This window comes from Bombus affinis, chromosome 15, assembly GCF_024516045.1.
Source record: "Bombus affinis isolate iyBomAffi1 chromosome 15, iyBomAffi1.2, whole genome shotgun sequence".
NCBI lineage: Eukaryota > Metazoa > Arthropoda > Insecta > Hymenoptera > Apidae > Bombus > Bombus affinis.
This window is the reverse complement of record NC_066358.1, coordinates 10,233,110-10,258,039: the sequence shown is the minus strand read 5'-3', so window position 1 is coordinate 10,258,039 and position 24,930 is coordinate 10,233,110. Positions and strand designations below refer to the sequence as shown.

Genomic DNA, 24,930 nt, shown 5'->3' with positions numbered 1-24,930 from the left:
TCTTGTGGGAATAACACGGCTAAAGGAAGTTGGAGAGCCGGCTTTGTTACGAGGGGGCCCTCTTCTTAACCCTATCTTCGCTATACACGCGTTGCACACTATGAAGCCGGCTGTTTTTACGTGCGTGCGTTTAATTTCGCGTTGCCCTCGCCGCTCACGCGAAACTTTCTTGTTAAAAGCAATTTCGACCAACCAACCGATGAATACGGCGACGCTGCTCCTTGAATTCGCAATCGATGCTCGGTTTTGACTTCTCACTTCCTGTTCATCCGTCAGATTGTCATGGTGTCTTCGTTTGCTGAATTTTGAATTATTAGTGAAAAGCTTATTTACGAATGTATAACATGTTCCTTTTTGAGACGTTCGTCTATTGTTCGAGAATATATTATATCATTGTTATTATTGTTTGTTGTTTGCAAGAACGAATATAACAAACTCTCGGTTCGTGCATTTCCTACGGTAAATAGTATACGAATCGCGTTATTTTCTACAGAATTAAGAAGTGCATCGACTGGTGTATAAAAAATGTATAGTTTCGTTTAAAAAGAGCAAAGAAAATCCTTGAAATTTCGAAGCCATCGAGTATGTAAGAACTGTCACCGTCACAAGATGTCCACCCCGAGGCAAATTAAGTTTCGTTTGAAACGCTTTTTCCAATTAAAACGAGTCATCTACGATAAGAGACCAGATACTTTGGTGAACCGCTGCGTTCAAGAACGTTCTAACTAGCTGTAAGTCTAAAGAACGCTGAAACTCATTGTGAAATCGAACAATTCGGCTCTAGTTTCCGCTAGTCGTTGATAAAAGACGATGGTATTCTAATTGCCCGAACGTTAGCCTCGCGATGTATTATTAAACGCTGGCGCGCGCGAGCGCGTTTTTATTAATCATGCCAGTCGACCGTATTCCCGTTAGCCGTGGGACGTAACAAGTCGGACAACGCGATCACGAGCGCATCGATGATGACCGGAAATTAGATCACATCCTCTTACGCGAGAAGGATCTTGCCGGTGATCCACGAAAGGACACGCGTGCTTCGTTTATGATGCACATGGTAATAACGCGTAAGGTAATTAGGTCACGTGTCGGCCCATTCATCGAAAGAACCGCGAACGACTCGCAATGAACTGTACAAATGGCCGACTGATTGCAGTTTCCATTTGCATATTACGAGGCAATGCGCTCTCTGAAACAAGAGTGCTCTCTCACAATTACGCGTTTTAATTATAACAGTCTACCGAGTGCGTTCTGCTATAGGATGAAATGCGCTGGAATATTTATGTAGGTCTTTGGGAATTCATAGCCTATGGGATTAGTAGGTTATTTATCGTAGGACTTGATATCGATACGTTCTCAATATTAATTTAGATCGATCAAGTCATTTTTCTACGACTTTTTCGGAGATTTGCAATTTAAGGATCAGTTATCCTGGAATCTTTCCACTTTTATCGTAGGATATAATTTTAGTACATCTTTAACATCGATGTGAGTTGCTGAGGTAATTTTTTTATAGTTCGCAGATAGATTAGCGATATTAACGCGGGATTAACGTAAATAAGCGAACGCAGTATATAGTATGTTTTGTATTAGTAATTCTACAACTAGTTCATAATAAACAATGGATCGATATATATTATATTTATATATAATATTTATAGAATATTAGGATTAACGTAAAACTAGAAGCCTAACTAGAAGTTTGTGCCCATAAGAGGCAATTTGAAATACGCGTATAACGTACCTATATGATGTGCACAGTGAATCAGTCTAGTACTTGGACGAGAATTTTCACCAACCAAAATAAATGCAAGTATAGAATCTCCGCACAAAGAAAACATCAACAAATTTATTTTCCCATTAATAAGTAAAGAACTTGTGTAGAGTGAAAGTTTAGAGAACACGTTAGAATGATAATTGTACGTAGAAATAACGTTACTGGATATTATCGTAGACGTTATTTGATGTAATCCGCGGTAAGCTACGATATCGATACGCAAGCGGACGTTGATCAAGTTCGCCAATATCCGCAACGAAAGTGAACGAATGTCTTCCTTTTGTCGGTTGCTCGTTCACCCATGGGAGAATGAAATTAAAACCCATTCACCGTTGTACGAACGGGACGCTAAATTCACTTCCTAACAGCTTTAGGTTTCTACGGTGTTTAAACGCTTCGAATGCGTTTAACGTTAATACGTTAACGTCGTTCGAGCGACGCAAAGCAAGAACTGCGCGATTACTGGTCCGGAGAAAAGAAATTATTTATATAACGATAGGAGTGCAATTTGTTGCGAGGAAAGGTAGATAAAAGAAGCAAGAAGAAAAGAAAAAGTTCGAATAATGGCAGAATATTTAAAATTGTTTATGTAGTAGAACAGATATAGTTGCAGTGAAATGTTTCATTGTATGTTTATTAAGACGTATTTTCTTCTTTATGTATGGAAAATTTCTATAATTATCGGAGAGAAATTTATTAGAGGAAACGAAGGAAAATAAAAGACTACTATGAATGCAAGTGAATTGTCTCATTTTATGTTATGTATCTCTGATACATTCTGTTTCCTATTTTGTGCATAAAAATTTGTAGAATTGCGAAAGGTAGCAGTTATATATTAGGGAAAATAAAAAAGAGTATCTACTGAGAAAGATAGATGTCCTAGTTATGATATTAGAAATTCTTAGAAGAAAAAATAATTAGAACGGTGTTTCTGTTTGATTAAAAATTTGCTTTTTGATCGCTAACGAATTATTATCCGATGTTTCAGTGCAGAAGAACTATTAAATGAAAGGACAAGGAAAACGATACTCTTCCTTGGATGCAAAAATTACTTAAACAGGCTGTCAATCAAAAGTATAAAACAAATAATATCGTCGTTCGAAAGTAAAGCAGAATATTCGTTGAAAAAAAAAAGAATCGCGAAGAGGTAAAGGAATCCAAACGAGTCTTGTACTTAGAGCTGAATGCAGATTGACAACATCAAACGTCGTTTTATAAATAATTCAATTAGGAATTCGCAGGAATATCTACCATTATCCGTAAGAGGTTACGTAAAACCTGCTGCGAAGGTCAGCGTCTCCGTGCTTCGAATCGTGAAACCTTCTGGTATCGATTACCAATTTCGTTCAGGGGCGGAAGTCGCGGCGAAAGTCCATCTAAGGCGACGGAAGTGGTCGCTGAACAATACCAACCGGTACTGCGTCTCGTGACAATCGTGTTCGTAGAGTTCGACGACATTTTTATGTCAACTATGCGTTTTAAATACTTTAACAGATAAGAAGATTAGAAACATACGAAGATTTTTAATTTGGAAATTTTCTTTCGCCAAACGTTTTTGACTTAAAGGTCCTTTTCATCGATTTTATAGACGCGGATAATTTTACATAAAAGGTATTTCGTTCACACGTTAGAGATCCGCTATTTAACATCCTTTTCGGAAGATTTTTGATATTTTATTTCCTATAAGGAAGAAATTTAACATAATTTAAGATCCTTCGTTATGATTTTCATCAAGATAGATTTTAGGTAAATCGTTATAATAGATTAAAAGTATAAGAAATTGTAGAGATAATGGTCATTTTAATAATGGATATCCTATAAAGAAATAACTCCATAGAAAGGAAATTATGTAACAAAATTGCCTTCGATAACAATAACCGATTTCCTTGTTTAAACCATTGCCATGTATTCACGATTTTTTTCATAACCAATTTAAAGAAAACCTTACATTACCTTACAAACCCGTGTGTATCGCTAATAATAGCCTGTTCTATTTGCCATAAAATTACCACCCGAAATATAAGATACGTATCGAAATAAGATCGGTCACGTTGCGAAATCACGCGGAACTGCGCGAGCAATTGAACAAAAATTGGACAAAAATGAGTACACGATATTTTGATTTTCTAAACCGATTAAATACGATGCACAGCTGTAAATGCAAGCCTCAAGCCCGGCTAATTTATGCCGATGTAACAGCTGTTAAAACTATATCGCCGGGGGTCCAGTTAGAAAGTATGTTTCCAGTATCATCGTAATTACCGTTTTACCACTACTTCCTGGTTACGTCGAAACCGTTATTTGGCATGGTGTCGGCAAACGTGGAGAGATAAGTTCCCCGCAGGATGTAGATACGAGTGCCTTGCGATCGGTAAACGCATCGAGAACTATCGTCTCGACGTTTTACTCTAATGAACGGCAATCTCGGGCGAATAAGCGAAAGATTTTCTAGAACGGTACTTCGATCGACGAGCTGGGTAACTATTCGAAGGAATTAGTTTCCTCGAGATACTTTGGCAATAATCGGTGAATAGAATCTTTGTGATCTTGAGGATCGACTTGTCAATTACAGTTCTGAGACTCATTTTACACGCTGTCGCACATTTTTTCGTTATTATTAATTTTTACAAAGCCAGAAGTACCTATAGTTGGTTTAACACGTGTTAAAATCCGTGTAAAAGAGACCGTGCAAATGTGAATCGTGTAAGAACTTGTAAAGTGTAAAAAGAGTCTCAGGTGTATACTTATTTGAGTATTGACTTTTCAGTTGCTTCTTGTCGGATTTGTAGTGCCGCGTATTTCACGACACTAAATTATCCAAACATATGCCAATTTGTTTCGCTGGTTTTCATCATTTTCTTTATGTTCCACATTTTCTTAGTTTTAACAACATCAAAATGCATTTATCTTTAATTATAAATTTATATATACCATAACTATAAAGACTACTTAAACGTTATACATGCAATGCCTTAACTCCCAGACAACTCCATTTTCGAAAATTTCTTTTTCTGAACCATAATTCAAGAATGAATTATTTTTGCAATTCCTAAAACGAGCAATCGTACATTGTCCTTATCAATTTTATCGACCAAATTATCACCAAAATGGCGCTCATCCTTCTAACACCTGTTCTATTATAGTTTCCAATAAAGTATCATTCGTGTTATTTTATTAGTATCTTACATGGTCTTGGGTCGACTTATAAATCGTATTATGCGATCCAAGGAAATAACGACTTGCACGAAATCGTGCGTGGTTTCACGCCAAAGGCTGGTGGAATCGTGTCTGGCAGCGGTTGCTCGCTTTTTACACGCGCCGTTTCGTGCTGGTAAACCAGGAAATTCGAATACTTTCTAGTATTGACCTACAGCCGTATATCGCGATTTCCCTCCATTTGTCTGTTTTGCCCTGGGCACTTCTTTACGTTGTTCTAATCCGTTTCAAGAAACCCCAAGCCAAAGTGTTTCATTGTTGGAATATTCTTCGCTCCGTTATCGGAGACGAGGTATCTTGCGACGCAATGTTGCTCGTACGATATCACGGACGAGATATACCGCGTGTATGTTTATTAGGGCGAGAGTTGTAATTACAGAAAGATAGACGCACGAACAATGTCGTGTCGCGAGATATGTGGTCCGCAGATGCGAAGCGGTTAAACGATAAAATAAAATTTCTGACATTTTTAAAATGAACGGAAAAATAGGAAATTTATAATGCAAGAAAAAAGAAACGCCATAACATTATAAAATGAAATTATATTTGACGAGAAGAACGATTAAAATGTAATATATACCCCGGAATAGATGACTGCTACCAATGCGATAAAAATGTTTAGCGCAGAAGTAACTAATTCACGCAGTTTAACGATTTTAAACTTTCTTTTATCTAATTATATTTATATTACCTTCTCTTTTTTTCAATCTGGGTGGCTTCATAATTTTTATATTTAATTACATCGAAAACAAACAGGAATTCCACCACAAATACCTCGAAAGTAGATACATATAATTACACGACGATGTTATAATTGAAATTTTTAGAATCGTCGTTCGTATAATTTTATCTCTGACGTATTTATCGTAAAAGTTTGTTTGGATTTAGCCGGGACTAAAGGAAATATATCGAAACTCCCACTTTTACGAACGATTAGGTGCAATGATTTACTTCGTTCTTTTACGTTTTTTCAGTTTCCTGGTTCTGATTGATTTTCGTAATTGTCTGTTTATTTTTTGGCCTTTTATTAGTCTTCCTAGTTTTTCTATCGTTTCTATAAACTATGTTTCTTTGTCCTCTAGGCTTTTGCCTTAGCCTATACCTTCTTTTGTTTCGGATTCAGAATTTTTTACCAGATTTAGAATTTAGTCTAGGAATTTGTCTAGTTTATGAAATTGTCGTTCAGTCCATCTTGAAATAAACACAGAGACTAAACTACCTTTCGCCATTTGATTTATGGTTTCAATAAGTTTCGTTCAAATTGATAAAGATTGAACGAGCTGCATCGTAAATCGAGGGCTCCGTGCCGAAAGAAACGCAAATACCCCGTAGCAACAACGCGAAGAGGAACGCCTTCCTAATTTGATATACTCTAATTGCTGCGTGAAGGCAACTTGCAACACGCGTCTATAGTATTCTCTTTTTCTACTCTAAAAACTACAATTTCTTAGCAAGTGCATCCAAGAGATATCTCTAAATTTTCCACGAACAATGCTAATCGCACTAAATGTCTCTATACGTCTACGTTTTTTTATGAATCAAAAGCATTCAAACGTCGCGCTTGCGTAAAAATCTTCGAAAGAACATTCTTATTATCGTTTCTATTGACGTGGGATGGTTGTCGTCGCATATATTCCTTAGTTATCACGATGATCTTTTTAATATCATTTTGAATCGATAAAATTAGCGAAAGAGATTTTGTATGATTTTAATAGGCAATTAAACCAAAATATTTTCTCCTTATCATACGTACATTAAAATCTTTTCGTGCTCATAATTAGCGATGGTTAAGTTTCGGCGTTTTCAGGTATTTCTCATACTCAATCTTCTCGCTCTTGCATCATTTACCATTCAAACTTTTGTTGCATCATCGTACACTTTACCTGTACTTTACCCGTCGAGCTCGATTAATGTCGAATTATGCACTCGATCAACTTGTTTTCGCGAGACTTTCTACGAGCAACCTCTAGCAGTCTTATCGCTAGTTAACACCCTTATCAAGAGCAGAGTTCGTGCAGATTGATCATCGGTGCTCCTTCCCTTTCCTGCAATATTATATATATATATAGAGTGACTCGAAAAATTGATCGCATGTCAAGTCGCCGATCTCCCATTAACGCGTTACCTGTATAAGTCAACCGGTGCTGTTGGAAAAATGACGGTGATTTAGTCTGCTGCGTATCAGGTTTCCCTTCAGTTTCGGGGCCGTTTACATTTCTCATTTTTAGTTCAGCCTGACGCGAAAGCTGCGATAAATGATACGATCGATAATTCGAGTGTTCGAGTCCTATCCTTGTTAGTTTGTCTCGTTGTAAGGATAACTTCGTTTAAAATCCGAGTACGCGCGATCAATTTTTCGGGTCGCTGTGTCTACCACAATCAACATCAACATACCGAGCTTCGAGTTTCTTTCAAAACAACCTTCTGTTCAACCTTCGCGGTTAGAGTTCCTCTGGCAATACTTTTTACATAGTATTTTTTATCAAGTCGTATAAGCTAGGTAATTGTATCGAGGGGTAAACATTACGTTCGAATTCGTATCCTCTTAACCGATACACAGCACGATTCTCAATTGCGAAACTATCCTCCGATGATTCCCAAAGAAGCCATAATCGCCCTCAACCTGAAAGAGCACAAAACTCGTTGCACCAAACTTAACTCACTTCGCTCTAGAAACCTGCGAGATTAACAAATTCCGTCGCAGACAACTATGGTCGTCCTATTAGGCGTTTCTTCGGCGCAATCATCGTGACGAACAATGGGGCGTTGCATAAAAGCGCATCTACAACGCAGCGATGAACTGCTGCCGGCAAAATAATAAACTTTCGCGAACCACCCGGTGGGTTTTCACGAGCTCGTAGGTGTGCGACTCGCTTCCCACGAGCTCGCGGGCAGTTACGTCAGCCGTGGGTCTGCAATTAGCCGCAACTCGTCGCGCGAACCGTGCGTGCGTGCGCGGTGCACGTGCAATTGGCGCTCCTGTTGCTCTCCGAGCTACCTCGAGAACGAGCAACTTGTGCAACACGCCGTTCTCAAAACTTTCGCCGATAAAGTGTTTGATAAGAGCGTTAATTGGCGATATTAAATTGTAGTAAAACTCAATTAGATCGTGACTCGGTGCGATAAGTACCAATGTCAGTATTTATAAAGTTCGGATATTAACGCTTTTGTAAATTACATATTATCCGATTATCATCCTATTCGATGAATCATAAAATTGTAAGAAACAAATCCACGATCTACGATCTACGATTTGATTTGCAATGACGTCTAAGGGATGTATTTAGTTAATTTTAATGGTTCGTATTAATTTTAGTTTACTATGTCAGTCGTACATGTTAACGACTCGCTTCAAATAAGAAGACAAAATGTTTTTTCTGCGAGCTACTAATTAGCTCCTTCTCGACGACTATTTCCTAGTTTCCTTTTTTCGGTTTGGCTTCAAGTAAGAGTGAGTTTACAGTCTACTTTCTTCTTTTCTTCCCAATATTCGCCATGCTAAATACTTGGAAATCGACAAAGAATTCTTCTCTTCTTGGGAAGCGTTTTATTCTCAATTTAGAGGATGAGAATTTTGAATGGGAGGACGAGAGCATTAATACCGTAGGCAAATAGAAAAGACAGTGACGAAGGTAAATTAACGTGCTTTCACGAATTTTTGAGAGTTTCTAGTTGGGTATGTGTAGTGTATACACGAGTATAATAATTTAAGAAGAGTGTTCTTCGTTTCTTTCGGATACAGTCATTTCTTTATTTGGTAACTTTCTACGTGCGAGCAAGTAATTTCTTTATTTGGGAAATTTTGCATATTTAATGCGGAACAAAATTTCATTTCGTAGTAATTAATATGAAATAAATAAAATGGGGTGCAAATATCTTTCGTAGCCGCTGTACGAGATAACGAAACCCTGTATCCGATCCTAAACCCAAGAAACAAACACTCCGCATCGATCCAGTGAAAAAATACGACTCCCGAGAACATCAACGTCCGTCTCAAAGGAATTAATCAAAGAGAAGCGGACAATGCAATGGCAGAGAGCACTCGATAACGGTAACGGTACCCATTGCGAAAGGAACCAGCTGCTACCTCGATTCCCACTCTTCAAACGCATAATTAGGTCGTTCCTCTAATCGTCGATTCTCGCGCGTCAAATATATTTACTCTGTTAGAATTCCTCGATTGACTCGGCATTTTAACGATGCTCGTTTTACATATACACGCATAAAGATATATATATATAGTATACATATAATAATAGTGAATACAATATGATAATATTAGTATCGGATGTTAGCCAAACTTAATTATTCCAACATACGTCAGCATCGATAACAATTTTGAAATTTCTAACGTAGAAAACTGTCAATCGCGTTCGGCCATTGGAAGCGTACGAATATTTCTGTGATTGTGTACGCGCTGAATGAACGTTGTGATCGCTCGACCGGGCCGGAAGACCCGTTACCTGCAATCGACAGGAAGTCTGCATCGTCTAGGCTGGCCACGCCACGAGATTACGATTACGCTTGCGGGAAATCTGGCCGGACTTGAGCGAGTCGAGTCAAACGCTGCCACCTTCGCCTCTCCGCGACTCTGTCGATTATCGGTGGCGGTATAACGGTTCCCAAGGGGATTCACCGAGGAGCGTGTGTCTTCCTTCGCGACGAACGCACCCGTTCACGTGGCGGATTCAACGGAGAAATCCAAGTCGTTGGCCTCCTGCTGCGCTTCGTTCGCTCGTTCGTTTGCATTCGGCGGGAATCTGACAGAGTTATTGCTCTGTAGAATTATTTCGGTGAGGATTTTTGGGTCGATGGTAAAACCTTCGATGCGGTTACTTTGATTTCTTTACCCTGTCTTCCTCTTCGTTGCTTTGGTATTCTTATTTTATCGAAAGATCGTGTTCGTTTATTTGGTTCACCAGGAATCTGGCGTAGTCATCGTTCTCTAGAACCGACGTTTCGTTGATTCTTTTTGTTGACTTCTTAAAGAAGACTGGTTCCATACTAGCACCATTTACTCGCACTTATCGTTAGACTATACGACGTTAACCTTGTTCGAATCAAGGATGACCGGCATAATGAAACGTCATTAAATAATAACCCGATGTCTGCGGAGATTTATCACGTTTCTCGATTACGCGGCAGGGTATGCTACTGCTGTGCCACAATTCAGCCGCAGAAACCGTAAGGAATTTTATGGGAACCGGCGTACATCCTATACATAGACCGACTTTATGTGCCGCATATTCCGTAGGCGAACGACGAGCCTCGCTGAACTCTGTATTTAAATATTTAACACTGACCAGCTTCGTTTGATCCTTATACCTGATATTTTACTTTCAAACGATATTTTTATGCCAGGATACTTCGTGCCAAAGCACAGTCTATTTTATTCGCCGTTCTACGAAATTACAACACTCTTTGCCACGTAAAACGCAGAAGATTAAGTAAAATGATACATTCTAAAAAATAAGTATCAATAATTCGAATTATTACAGATATCCATGACAGACAAAATTATTTCATTAACTGTTAATCGAGACTGAACATTTCTGTTGCTAGGTTAAATTACCTTTTTGCGAGCATTTAATTAAACTAGTTTCACTTTCTCTAATTATTCTCTTGAGACTCTACCATATGTTTTTTAGACGAAGAAATTTACATAATAATTTCTAATTGTAATAAAGTTTTTGTGTCACGAAGAGATCAACCTCGTTTAAATACAAATACTGTATTTCGAAAGTGTCAAGGTCTGCGTATAGTCCTCGAGTCATGTTACTGCTCAAACACATCTCCCTCGTCTTCTCTTTTCCCCGATGTTAATGAACGGTCGATGCTAATGAACAGCTTGTTCAAACGAGACTCTTTTCTTCTCTGTTACAGGAATATGCTGATAAGAGAATTGGCGGCCGTGTGGGTCGCCGTCCTCTTGTGCCATCTTCAGCTAACGGAGTCTCAGGTGAGCGCTCGATTATTATTCCGCTATGGCTTTTCGATGACATCGCGATCTACATTGTTTCACACTTACTTGCGTATAAACATATTCCGTCGTGCGAAGCGAATATAATGGAGCGATCGAAATCGGGTCGAGAAGTCACAACGTGATTTTTAACAATTCAATTCATCGCCCATCTCATCCTTGTCGATTTACTTTACTACGATACGCTTATACATTTAACGAGAGGGAAATTTCATTTATCGGATATATCGTAGCTCCCATCGTGAATATCAGATTCTAAAAGTATCTTCAAAATTATCGAGAACATCGTTTCGTAAATCGTAAAATTCCTCGTATACGACGTATTCGAGATGAAAGATTTGAATTAAACGTATCGTGTTTGAAATCGATCATCTTTGATCGAGGTAAGAACCACTTTGATTTTTGCACATCACAGTTGCAGTTCCGCGTTTTAAAAAAAAAGGAAGACCTGTCGTTTCTCGAAGAAAACGATCAAATCGAGAAACGTAATAAATTAAAAGCTAAATTATGGTCTTATCGTAAAACAATATCCTCCGATATTTTCAGTTTGTAATATAAAAGTTACTCGGAAAGTGATACGTCTAAGGTATAATCTTCGAACCGTTCATTCACACGCAAACGCGAGGGCGTCACGCGAGGATTAAATGAAGATTTGTCGGTTTGAACGTAGCATCTTGGTGTGCCAGCAGGGCATCGAGGATCCTCGTTTCACTATACAACAACTCGCGTAGAATTCTTGAGAAATCGAGCCGAGGATTATGAAGTAATTGGCATGTCGAGCCCCACAGGAGTTGCCATCATTGGCTGGCCGTTTGCTCGGGACCTGAATGTGGAGTGTGTGTGCGAGGTGAAAGTGAATTTCAGGCCGCGTGTACACGCGTGTGCCCTATCCGAAGCGCAAACAATGTTACCAACTGTGCACAGTTGCAACATTTTGAGTATAGGAAGCGTCAACGCGTCAGGAAAACGTTTCGTGCATTTCCAACTGCGCGAGACAACTTTGATTTTCGCGCCAATTTTTCAATTCTATCGAACTGACCTTGCACTTCCGCGTTATGAATTTCGTTAGTCGAGAAATTCAGTATCTTCGGCTCGTTTATTTGCGAAGGTGCAGATAAGATCGAAAAGATTCTTCCGAATTGATATCGAAAACTACTAAACACTTTTAACTTTGACATACCTGCGATAATATTCTAAATGATCGACTTATATTTCATAGCGCATGTACACATCTGTCGATACTAAATGGAAATAGCAAGTATTCATTGCCTGCGATTATTAGCTCGTTAGTTCGTATTTTTTAACACGACACAGGTCGATTAAAGTGTCTATATATCTACTTGCGAGCATCGCTGTATTATTATCTTTTATCGTCTCGTTGTAATGCAAAATTCGATCGTTATTCGTTGAAGAAATTTCTATACGTGAGATAATCGAAATAAAGACCAAAATCAAAGAGAAAGGAATAAAATTCGCCAAAGTAAACCCAACGTTTCGTCAAAATCCTACAAATGAGAGGAAGAAAAAATGGAAAGATCCGTTGACGCGTCGAATACCAGTGATCGTTGGCTGGCCGCGTGGAATTCCATCGGCCTCCGTTTCTCCTCTCACGAGTGCCTCACGTCGCACCTTGAAGGAATGCAGCACACCGTTATGTCACTGATATTCTGGTACGCGAAGAAAACTCGCGAGAACTCACGGTCGTATTCTACGTACGAACCACGGTGCCGCTTTCTGGCGAAGATGAGCGCAAAACCAACAGATCCTCCGCTAGATTGGCCTCCTTCACTTTCTCCAGTGGAATAACAATGCTATTCTATCTCCATTCGCTGCTGCGAGTCCGCGCCATTCGATGCGTACTCGTACAACTTTTAAATAACGAAAGACTCGCGTAAGAGAAATACAGGAACCGCTTGATTCTCCGAAAGATATTGCTCCGTACTACTTAGTTTAAATACGTTCTGTCTCACTGAACCTTCTCACTGGGTGGTCACTGATATCCTTAGGACGTGTATGCGGCCTTAGACACATGATAAAAAAGAAAAAAAGAGAGAAATGAAGAAACATAAGAAGAACGAGAAATTTCTCTTTGTAAGATTTTCCTTATTTTCTTTTACTGCGGACAGATATACAGAGGTCTCGTGTATTACCTCGGCTCGATTTCTCAAGAATTCTTGGCACGTTAATAATTTATTCCATTTGTCGACAAGTTTTAAGATCTGTCTATTTATATATATTTATAAAAAGATTTCGCGTCTGCCAGATTAATTGCAATTTCGTAGGGTTAATTAAAGTTTGCAGAAATTGTTAGACGTATCTTATCTATGTTCGTATAGTTTATCCAATTGATTAAAATTTAGAACGTTCAGTAATTAGAAATTTCTGCTCGTGTTCTAGACCGAGCAGAAACAAAAATGGATTAGGTTTTAAGTCGAGACTCCATCTGGTACCTTATTCTTACTGACATCGTTCGCATACTAGGCCGTCTGAGTCAACGCAATTTTTTTTTTTTTTAAGGTTTCTGTGTTTTAAAAACTTCCAAAAACTTCTTATACACTCTTTTACGTTTCTGAAATATCATCCAGTAGTTTTTAACGCCACGCGTTGCCTTAATTCTACTAAGCAAAACAAAATTTAAACAAAGGCACGGGAAAAATGAGAAATTACTTAAAACTGCTAGTCGAAAACGACCCAATAAGCGGATGAAGGATTAACCCCTTTCTTCTCTGCTTTTCTCCTTTTTTTACTCTTAAATTGTTAAGTTACAATATATATAATAAATATGGAAATATCTCTCTTTGGGAAATCCAACAAATAAGAAGAACTTTCCTCTTCGTGTAGAATAGTCGCGACATCCTCGTCCTTTTATGCAATCGACGTCGTAACTCGTATTTCCCGCGCTCTTCCGGCTTCGATTCAAAACTTTTATCCCACGTTCTCAGGCACGAACGTCCTCGGGTTTCGTCATTCGTGAAGTGGAATTGTAGCGAGTCATTAGATTCGGTATGTGTGAAATATTGCTTTTTTCTATTAGAGAAATCTGTACGGCGTAGATACGGATGCGTCGATACTGTTACGTGTGACGTTAGATGGATCGAATCGATATTGATGGGAATTGGGTGAATAAGAGACGATTTTGCGGAGATTTCCTGGTTTTAAATACTGTTACGGTTGCAATGTTAGTTCTATGCGTTGCGTTTATGTTCGATAAAGTTACAGAAATAACAAGAAGATAAACTATTTTAGATGTCTGTGTATATACCGATAGGATGTTTAATTATTTACTTATTTATTTATTCATTAATTTATTTGTTTAGCGCTATGCTGAAACTTATAGGAATAATGAAAAATTACCGACTGATGTATTTTAGCTGCGTTTCACTTTTTTCCAAATTTCTCACTTAACATCTACAGAATTCATTATATACTTTATCAACTACTCTGTCCATAAAAGTAAAAATAATTTCAAGAAAAATCGAGCCACTCGGAGATTAAACGATCGACTGAATTTATCGAAGATATCTTAACTTCAATATCAAAATGGTTTAGTAACAAATTGAATGCTTAAAAGATCGAGGAACGACCTTGATGAATCTTTTTACCTTCATACACGCATCCATCAAAAATTCATATACGCTTTTATATCGAAAGCCTAAGTGCAAGAAAATACACTTACGATTTCTACAAGAAAGCTTAAAATTTATTTCACTTTAAATTCCTGTCGCTTTATCGGGACGAAAGGAGGCTAAAGCGGTCGAGTGCTTTGAGTTACTACGCCATAAAGCGTTAACGCGTTGCTATGTTTCTTTGTTACAGGTTCCTACCACAAATGTCTTCACCTGTCCGAACGGTGAGTAACTTTAAAAATATACTTCTCGATACTATCACGATTTCTAAAGCAAGTAATTCTTGGCTGAAGGCCAGACTATCGGTCGCCTTGAAAAGGTCGCACCTGGTGGATCTATACTTGGCCAGGTAGACTACTAAACTCGTGGACCAGGTCGTGCTTCAAAATTTTTTAAAGCATAGGGTCCCTATTATGTGGCCACGAATCTACCAGAAATTCACTTTTTTTTTTTAAAGGGAAGACAGATGTTTCTTCGTGAAAATAGAAAACAACGTAATTTATATTATAAATTAATATTATTTTTAATATTATAAAATGTTGTTATACGTTAATTGTAACGTTAATATCGTTCCATTATTTTATCAGATTTTGTAAAATTGAGTCGGAAATGTTCGAATATGTTAAGAATTCTGAACATCGAAGTAGCGTGTCATCTTAAATTTGTCGGTAAATATTGCGTTATTAAGTAACAAACTGTGAAAACAAATACTTGCGCAATTTGTGTAATTATTGTCTCAATAATCACGATACAGTCGATGTTAACGAAATAATCGAAGCAGAAAGGCGAAACTAAAGACAACACAGGGATATATTGAAATATCAGATTATGTCCTTACGTATTACCTTTTTAATTCTAAACGCACACGCCTGAACGATCATAACAATCATTAAACGGAACATCACAAGGATTAGAATTTTTCTATTAATTCTTACTTCATTCTTATTCATCCTTTTTCTTCCAAAAAGGTAACAAAGATATATTTCTCGATCGAACAAACTTTCTTTCTTGTCCTCATCTTCTTCTTTCGTTTTCCCTTTTTAACGAGTTACGAGCTTGTTTCCTCGCCTTGCTCTCATAGGAATTTAATACTGCTTTTTGGAAAACTCTACTATCGCTAATGGTTTCCATCAGATACATTCTTTACTTACCATGATGCACTTGCAGTATCATTTCGGATAGAAACTAAAGTATTTCTTTCTTCGATGATTTTAGTAAAGAATTAAATAAATCAAAATATTTATTCCTCGTCGTATATCAAGATCTTTCTCGTTCTCGTAATTCGAAATAGCCGAGCCTGGTCACTCTGAAGCTCTTCTCATACTTGTGCTTTCTCCTTTCTTACTCCTGAAACCTTAATCTTTCCACGATCGAACTGCACGTTGCACAACTTGGTTGTTCTTTTAAAAAAAAATTTGAGGAGGAATACGAAAGCGAGACGCGTACGGCGAATAAATCACGCGAGGGACAATGAGGATAAGAGTTCGGCCATTCGCAACGTTGCTCCACTTTTCCTCGTTACTGGCAGCGCAATTAAGTAGGTTGCACGTACAAGTATGAAGCTACTTGATCGTTAACCGTGTTCTGTCGCGTGAGCTCGAGACGTTTCATGTTCGATCGAGCCGGACCTGTGCCGGCGAGCACGAATCTACCGCTTTCGGACGCAAGAATTCCTCGAGCTTCGAAAATAACTTTATTTCAGCTCGCTGACCCTGCTCCAAGACCTTGGAACCATGCTCGAATAATTCGTCCTGTGATCTTTGAATCGCGATGCGAACAAAATTTATCGAAGGCCTAAAATCATCGTCGTGACGAAGATACGGACCTTCTTTTCCTTTCAGGATTAAAATTGTTGAGTTATTTAGAGGAATCTATATGACAGTACGAGTGTAAAATTTATTCCAGTAAACCGAATATCGATATTAATATTAACAAAGGAGGAGCACGAACGAAAATACGGTTCCGTCAAATTTTTTCTTCCTCTAGAGGATTAATTTTAAGATTCAATATGATTATCCTCGTGCTTGATTATGGGATTAAACGTATGCTTTCGTCATCATCTCAAACGCTTCGGAAATGTTGCTTATCGGACGATTAGTTATGATATTGGTTTTTTATCAAAATTCATAGCCTTGTCACATATGTATCTTTGGACCTAATGGATCGATACTGTTTACGATATTGCTTAAGGAAGAGAAAAAAAGAGAACGTTAAACAGGAGGAGAAGAGAAAGCAACGATTGAAAAAGGGATAGATCGATTGCAATATTTTTGGAGACAGTGTTAACAATCACGTACGCGGATCTTTCGTTTAATACATTCCACGATGATTTGCGAGCGTTCGTATCAGGGAAAATATATTGCATGCGTTGTTTCAATCAAGAAATGCTAATAGTCGCGAGGAGAACCGCATGGTCGGTATAAACATGGCCGTTTGACCTTTTGAAAGAAAGGAAGGCCGGCATCGAGTATTTCTCTGTGAGTTTAACGCAAGCTGGCATCGAGAAACCATTGAGAAATCGCTTCGACGCGGAAATTATCGTTAAATACCTACGACAATCCCAATCAATATCTTCAAATCTCTCGATCAACCATGCTATTCGTACGCGCAATTATGCTTCGTTGTAAAATTTCATTATATTTAATTATAGTATTTAATTATGGAATTTATTCGTTTTTACGAAACGAAATTAGTAATAGCGATACTCTATCAGATACACGGAACAACGATCGACGCGTTAAGAAGTCAAACATTCGTTGGATTTGTCGAAAATCGGAAATAGTCAAATTCGTAAAAAATCCGATGCTCGAGAATCGAAAGGTGAACAACACGAGCGCACGAGAAACGTTTCAGCCGACTCGGCGAATCTCTTCTATAATGTGTTACCCGCTTACCCAGCGACCTACCTTTGACTCTCGGTGCTCACACACCGCTGAATCGCATTAAAAACGATCGAGGTCGTTATGTCCGTCCCTGTCTCTACAGGTCACCGGTTAACCGCGTTTCCTGCGTCGAACCTGTACCGAAAGTTTCACCTCTTCGCTCGTAAATCGATCAGACAATGGTACAATGGTTCGCGAAAATATTAGAACGCTTATCGTAGAAGCCATGATAGGAATAGTTGATCGTTTAATGGTGACGTAATATTTTTGATTTAGATTTGTGGTCGTTAGATACTGACTATGAATGTAGCAATACCTCTGAGTATGATAAATAGAGAAAACAGAGGGAAAAAGGTTGAACTCGTCCACTGTTCTACTAAATTTTGGAGTAGGACAAATTTTGTTCTGTTATTGTATGCCATGTGGCACGATCGCGTAAAGAGAAATATAACTTGATATTTTTCTTGCACAGGATGGGAACTGAAAGGTATACATTGTTACAAATTCTTCAACATCAGGCACTCTTGGGAAAAGGCAGCGGAATTATGCAGGAGGTAAGTGGATCAATTGTCAATAGCCTTTTCATCGTGTTTCTCTCGGTGCTACTGGTTTTAATAATTCAACGTTTCATGTGCATCGATGAAAATTCGTTGGTAATCCGCGAAGATAGACGAATCTGCGAATTATCGTATTACCAATTATTATTTGATCCATTCTATACCTACAGCGTCGTAGATAACAAAATTCCGATCCGTGTACAGTTATCGGGAACTGACGTAGAGATTTCTTTAAACTGGCTCAAAATTTTCTATATTTTCTATACTTTCGATATAAATTTGACATAAATAATAAATGCATGAAAATCCTCGGTACTAAACACGTCAGACGCTCTATCAAACTTGCTGCGATCCAAACATTAGACAAAAGCGATTCGATCGTCACAGAAAATCATCGATTCCGATCGAAATCTTCTATCGAATGACTCGATGCATGTCCATTTATGTACTCGTACGCGTCGACGTTGCGAAACGAGGAATGAGAACAGAGGAAGGAAAATAAAACGGAGCATCGCGAGGAAACTCGGTGAATGCCTGTGTAACCGCGTCATTACACGCTAGAACGAAGCAGGAGATGGACGAATTGATGCGATTACAGGTACGGCAGCGAACTGATGGTGGTGGAGTCGTACAGCGAGAACAACATGTCCGCGAGCATGATCGGTCGGCATTTGGATCGTTACTGGCTCGGCCTGGCCTCCCTCGACGATTTACGAACCAACACGCTCGAGTCGGCCGCTGGAATGCTCGTCTCCCAATACGCCGGTTTGTAAAATCACGCTTCGCTCGACTTTCCAGACATCTCCACCTCTGACTCTTAAATCTTCCTTGGCGCCATCGTTATTCGAACACGAGATCGTTATGACGTAGGATCATAGATGAACCCAAAAAATGTTTTTCATTATCCAATGGCGGCCATAAGTATCAGCACACCTATTGGTATTTGACACACATTACACGCTTCACATTGCCATTATGTTTTCTAATTGTCTTATTATAAATCTGTTACTCAATTCGTATCACGTGTGCCTTACGATATAAGTCGTTGAATTAGGAAAAATTTGTTAGAATTTTTCAATAAATACAATTAAACGGTAGATTCTAATACTTGTGAGCTATCTAATACTTATATATATTCAGAATACTATAAATAGTTCTTTATATTATTATTAATAATACACGTACAAAATTTTACAGCGGTCATATTTTTGGTACAACTAGTATATTGTGCGTATATTTCTAAATATATATATTTGGAATACTAATTGTATCAAAAATAAGAATTCTGAAATTTGATATATGAATTTACATACGTGTTAATCGAAGAGCACACTGGGAAAATATGACGAGTCAAAGGCAACAATAGTTTGCTCTGGAATTGGCGTCCTTCTAATGATCGAACACACGTGCAGGCCGGTTTTCATCGGGGTCACGGAAACGCGGAACTGCATCGTGTATACGACACGAAGACACACTTTTCCCACAACAATGCCCAGATACCGTCGCTTTTACGTCTGCTCAGGTGCAAGCTGCAATTTACTCGTCTGGTGCATTATATATTTGCATAACATTTTCTTTTCTTTAGCTGTTCCTCCAACCATCTTCATCTAACGCAAATTCTGTCGCTCCTTACCAGTAAATTCGGTTTTCGATTTCTACGTTCCATAAAGTCTACGATTTTTCTTTTTGATGTTCCACGGATATCGAAAATTATCGCGTCACATATTTGTATTTGACATTGGAAGGTAAACTGCCAAAGGAATTGTAAAATTCTCTATTTCAAGTAATACAGCTCTATAAAATTGTCAACGAATTATTGAAACATTTGCTTCGTTTTCATAGAAAGTTCTCTAACAAATTCCTTGAAACAATAAAACTATCACAAGACCAATTAAAAAGAACGACAAAAGTTAGACCAATTTTCTTAAATTCCTGGCCATTTCATCGAGCGCCTCGCGTTTCCCCGAAATTCCATCGAACGAGAAGGACAGTGGGCCTGAACAGCTTTGGTATTCAGGTTTCTGGGCGTCGAAGCAGCCGAATCCGCAATCAGGTGAATGCGTGGACGTCGCGTTGACGGATGACCGACAAACGTGGGAGCTGACCACGTGCGAATCGTTGCTTCCTTTCATGTGCCGTGCCAGCGCCTGCCCAGCAGGTAATCATTTCTCCACGACCTCACACAACCCTAATCGCCTGACTGCGAATGTTTATAATATAATAATTTAATATCTTAGAGAAATTGAGAAATTTACTCGAACTTTTAATACTAGACCTACCGCAATGATGAAAATGGCCAATTCATAATTTTTAACTTGGCAAGCAACAGTTTTGAAATTATACAAGTGGAATACACGTAATTGAATATAAATTGAGAAAGCGGAAATTAAAGTAGAAATCGTAAAAATATTTATTTTATATCTTATCATCTGCATTAGATATTCCTTAAATTTTCGAATGTTATACTTCTTAGATTTATGTTATCATATCTTCAAACATTCGCGGTCTGGTCTACTCTTTCCATCCATCCATCTTTATAGTTAATATTATTCGTGAATTTTCGTAGGCTCTTTCCACTGTTCTAACGGAAAGTGTGTGAACGCGGCGTTTAAGTGTGACAAACAGGATGATTGCGGTGATTTTTCGGACGAAATAGATTGTCCGGCTAATTGCCAGTTTTATATGGCCAGCAGTGGCGACGTGGTCGAGAGTCCTAATTATCCGCACAAATATGCACCCCTCAGCAACTGCAAGTGGACCTTGGAAGGCCCTCAAGGCCATAATATCCTGTTACAGGTACAAGACCCCCATTTTAACTCTCATGTTGATATTCTTCTTTTATTTCGATGCTCACGATAGCCAGTAAAAAATATCAAATAAAAATACAGGTTACACTCTTTATCAAAGAATCGTAAAAGAACTCTATTAACGTCAAGGAATTATCTTTTCTCTTTTTTGTTCAGTTCCAAGAATTCGAAACGGAAAAGAGCTTCGACATAGTACAGATCCTGGTCGGTGGTAGGACAGAAGAAAAATCCGTGAACCTGGCGACTCTCTCCGGCAAGCAGGAACTCACCAACAAACTATTCGTATCCGCCTCGAACTTTATGATCATCAAATTTAGCACAGATTCGTCGGTCGAAAGGAAAGGTTTCCGAGCTTCGTGGAAAACCGAACCGCAAACTTGCGGTGGAATTCTTCGAGCAACTCCTCAGGGACAGGTCCTCACCTCTCCAGGATATCCTCAGAATTATCCTGGAGGATTGGAATGTCTGTACATTCTGCAAGCTCAACCCGGTCGTATAATGTCGCTCGAGGTACGTAATAAAGAAAAAAGAATTAAATTTCTAATGAGAAGATAAATTTCGATTTTGCATCTCGATCTTTTATTAACAGTAATTAATTCTACTTCCTAGATCGAAGATCTGGATCTCGAGATGAATCGGGACTACATTCTAATTAGAGACGGTGACTCACCAATGAGCAGACCGATAGCCAGACTAACAGGCAAATCGGAAGACAATCCTACGGTGATCATGTCAACTGGAAGTAACTTGTACCTCTACCTCAAGACTAGTCTTGGTGACTCAAGAAGAGGTTTCAGCATTCGATACACTCAAGGCTGTAAAGCTACGATAATTGCTAGGAATGGAACGGTTCAGTCGCCATCTTTCGGGTTGAATGATTATCCTAACAACCAGGAGTGCTTGTACAGGGTGAAGAATCCTCAAGGAGGACCGCTGTCCCTGAAGTTTATCAACTTTAACGTTCATAAGACTGACTTTGTCCAGGTAACTAAGAATTATCTTCTTCCGAGAAAATAATTATTATCGTTCTTATTTAAGAGATTCGAAAAGAATAGACCTTTTGGTAATTAACCGATTAACTTTTTCAATAGATATACGATGGTCCAAATACTAATGGGCTCCGTTTGCATCCTGGAAGTGGGTTCACGTCGAACACGAGACCAAAGATCACTTTGACAGCTGAGAGCGGGGAAATGTTGGTTAGATTCACTTCCGATGCTCTTCATAGCAGTCCTGGCTGGCAAGCAGAGTTCTCAGCAGGTAACATTCAAATGTAAAGTCTAAATTTCAAATTAATTCTCAAGAAGGTATTTTCTAGACAATTACTATTTATTATCAGGCTGGTAGAGTCACAACACAAGAAAGACTAAAACATACTGGTATAAAATCGATAGAAGTTACGATACTGTTTGATACATTAAATCTACGAATTTTTTTAGATTGTCCTCAGCTTCAGTCCGGCGAAGGAGCATTAGCGTCAAGCAGGGACACAGCTTTCGGTACAACAGTGACGTTCTCCTGTCCTCTGGGCCAAGAATTTGCCACTGGTAAAGCGAAGATTACCACAGAGTGTCTTCCTGGAGGGAACTGGTCTGTTACCTACATTCCCAAGTGTCAAGAAGTTTACTGTGGACCAGTACCGCAAATTGACAATGGTTTCTCCATTGGATCCTCTAATGTTACCTATCGAGGTTTGGCTACTTATCAATGTTACGCTGGTTTTGCATTCCCATCTGGTAGACCTACCGAGAAAATTTCGTGCATGGCTGATGGGAGATGGGAGAAGAAGCCATCTTGTTTGGGTAAATAATTTTAATAGTTTGTATCAGGGAAATAATTGTAATCTAGTCTAGTCTAAAACAGCACTAAAACTCTTCTAAAGAACTTATAACGTATTATATCCGATAAATCACATTTCTTTAAATTTTTCGTAAATACAAGCAACTTTTGTCGAATAAGGACCTTAATTCCTGCCACGACTGCAACTCGATATCATAAAGAGATTTATTAAGAAAGAATTAAAGTTTCGAATATTATCAACTTTGAAAAATCTGGAAATTGAGTGTTAAAAACAGGAGAATGCCGTAAAGCAACAGGAGAATTAAAACTATTAACTTTGAACAGTCTAAAAATTAGGTATATGTAAAAGGAGAAATATCAAATATTAATTAATTCCCTCTATAGCTTCTCAGTGTTCTCCGCTTCCGGAAGCGCCGCACTCGAACATAACTATCCTAAATGGAGGTGGGCGAAGTTACGGAACAATTGTACGATTCGAGTGTGAGCCAGGATACGTTAGAAGCGGACATCCTGTGATTCTCTGCATGAGCAATGGGACCTGGTCCGACGAAGTACCAACGTGTTCTCGTGGGTATTCGATTCTTTGTAACAAATTGCAAAATATCTCTTTGCTATTTGAACATACTTTCTCGTGTAGGTGCAAAGTGTCCGTTGCTACCCACGATCAAGAACGGTTTCGTAGTCGACACGACCAAGGACTACTTTTATGGAGACGAAGCTAGAGTGCAATGCAACAGAGGCTATAAACTATCCGGGTCGAATATCATACAGTGTGGACCAAATCAGCTGTTTGATAATGTACCCACTTGCGAAGGTAAGGATTGTAAATACTTTGATTTAGACTTACATCTTGTAACTAATGGATATTTCATACCAGCATCTTTTTAACCTAAATCCTAATGGTTAATATCGTCTTCTTATTAAATAAGGAAACTGTGCAATAAAATTTACTTTCTACAGATATAAACGAGTGTGCATCGAGCCAATGCGACCTAGCCTCCACAGAGTGCATCAACAATCCTGGTGCGTTTACTTGCAAATGTAAACCTGGATTCGCTCCAACTATGGAATGCAGACCTATAGGCGATCTTGGATTGATCAATGGTGGTATCCCGGATGAGTCTATCACCGTTTCAAGCTCTGAGAATGGTTACACCAGAACTGTGAGTATAATTCTCATACTCACATTATGAGTCGCGGAAGTATATATGCGTGTACGATATGTACGATATTTGTAGTACATTCATTACAAGCACGGCTTATTACTTCCGAAGAAGGAATTAACAAATGTGGGAAAAATTAGAATGTAATTCAATAACATATATACTATTTGCAATATATTTATTTATATTTGTTTAGTATCTATAATGAATCTCAACAGGCGATGTGCCAAAGTCAATTACTGCTACCCGCTTTGTCAAATATAAAAAGATCTTGAAAATTTCAGGGCGTTCGACTGAATAATGGCGATGGTTGGTGCGGCAACAACATCGAACCAGGCGCAAACTGGGTGATGATCGATATGAAAGCTCCAACGATCATCCGCGGTTTTCGTACGCAAGTAGTCTCCAGAGTAGATGGAAACATAGCCTACACATCAGCAGTACGAATTCAATACACCGATGATCTAACAGACACTTTTAAAGACTACACGAATCCTGATGGAACACCGGTAGAGTTCAGAATATTAGAACCTACTTTATCTGTTCTAAACTTGCCAGTTCCCATCGAGGCGCGTTATATCAAATTTAGAATTCAAGATTACGTTGGAGCACCCTGTATGAAACTCGAAATCATGGGATGCACTCGTTTAGAGTGTACAGATATCAACGAATGTGCCATTAATAACGGTGGTTGTCACCAGAAATGTATAAACAATCCTGGAAGCTATGCTTGTATGTGTAATACGGGATACGAATTGTACAAAGGCAATGGAACTGCTGGTTTTTACATAGAGAAACACGAAACTGGTGAAAGAGATGGAGATTTGGTTCAGAAGAACAAGACTTGCGTACCAGTTATGTGTCCAGCCATATCGGCGCCTGAAAATGGAAAATTATTGTCGACCAAGGTTCGAATTTACTGTATACTTTTCGAATAATTATAATCTAATGTCTTTGACATTCACTTTGAATGAAATTTTATATATTACAACTATATTATTTTTTACACGAAACATCTTATTTTATTATTGTATTCTGTGGAGGACGATTGCACGTAGCGGCGACATTGTTTTGCCCGGAGTTTGTTTGTCGATTCGTTTGGTATGTCAAGACGGCGTCAATGTC

The 24,930-nt window shown here is 38.6% G+C and overlaps 1 protein-coding gene across 2 annotated transcripts in view; it reads left to right on the top strand.

The window, feature by feature from the left end:
- The window catches only part of LOC126925103 (sushi, von Willebrand factor type A, EGF and pentraxin domain-containing protein 1), a 49,902-nt gene that overhangs the window by 9,894 nt on the left and 15,078 nt on the right, over positions 1-24,930 (top strand). For both annotated transcript variants that reach the window (XM_050740332.1, XM_050740331.1), the window contains exons 2-15: positions 10,874-10,949; positions 14,787-14,820; positions 17,951-18,032; positions 18,634-18,800; positions 20,053-20,193; positions 20,602-20,831; positions 20,999-21,352; positions 21,452-21,826; positions 21,934-22,102; positions 22,282-22,644; positions 23,027-23,209; positions 23,280-23,456; positions 23,603-23,805; positions 24,090-24,713. In XM_050740332.1, coding sequence (XP_050596289.1) covers positions 10,878-10,949; positions 14,787-14,820; positions 17,951-18,032; positions 18,634-18,800; positions 20,053-20,193; positions 20,602-20,831; positions 20,999-21,352; positions 21,452-21,826; positions 21,934-22,102; positions 22,282-22,644; positions 23,027-23,209; positions 23,280-23,456; positions 23,603-23,805; positions 24,090-24,713 — 3,174 coding nt within the window. In that variant the 5' untranslated portion in view covers positions 10,874-10,877. The remainder of the gene's footprint in view (positions 1-10,873; positions 10,950-14,786; positions 14,821-17,950; positions 18,033-18,633; positions 18,801-20,052; positions 20,194-20,601; positions 20,832-20,998; positions 21,353-21,451; positions 21,827-21,933; positions 22,103-22,281; positions 22,645-23,026; positions 23,210-23,279; positions 23,457-23,602; positions 23,806-24,089; positions 24,714-24,930) is intronic.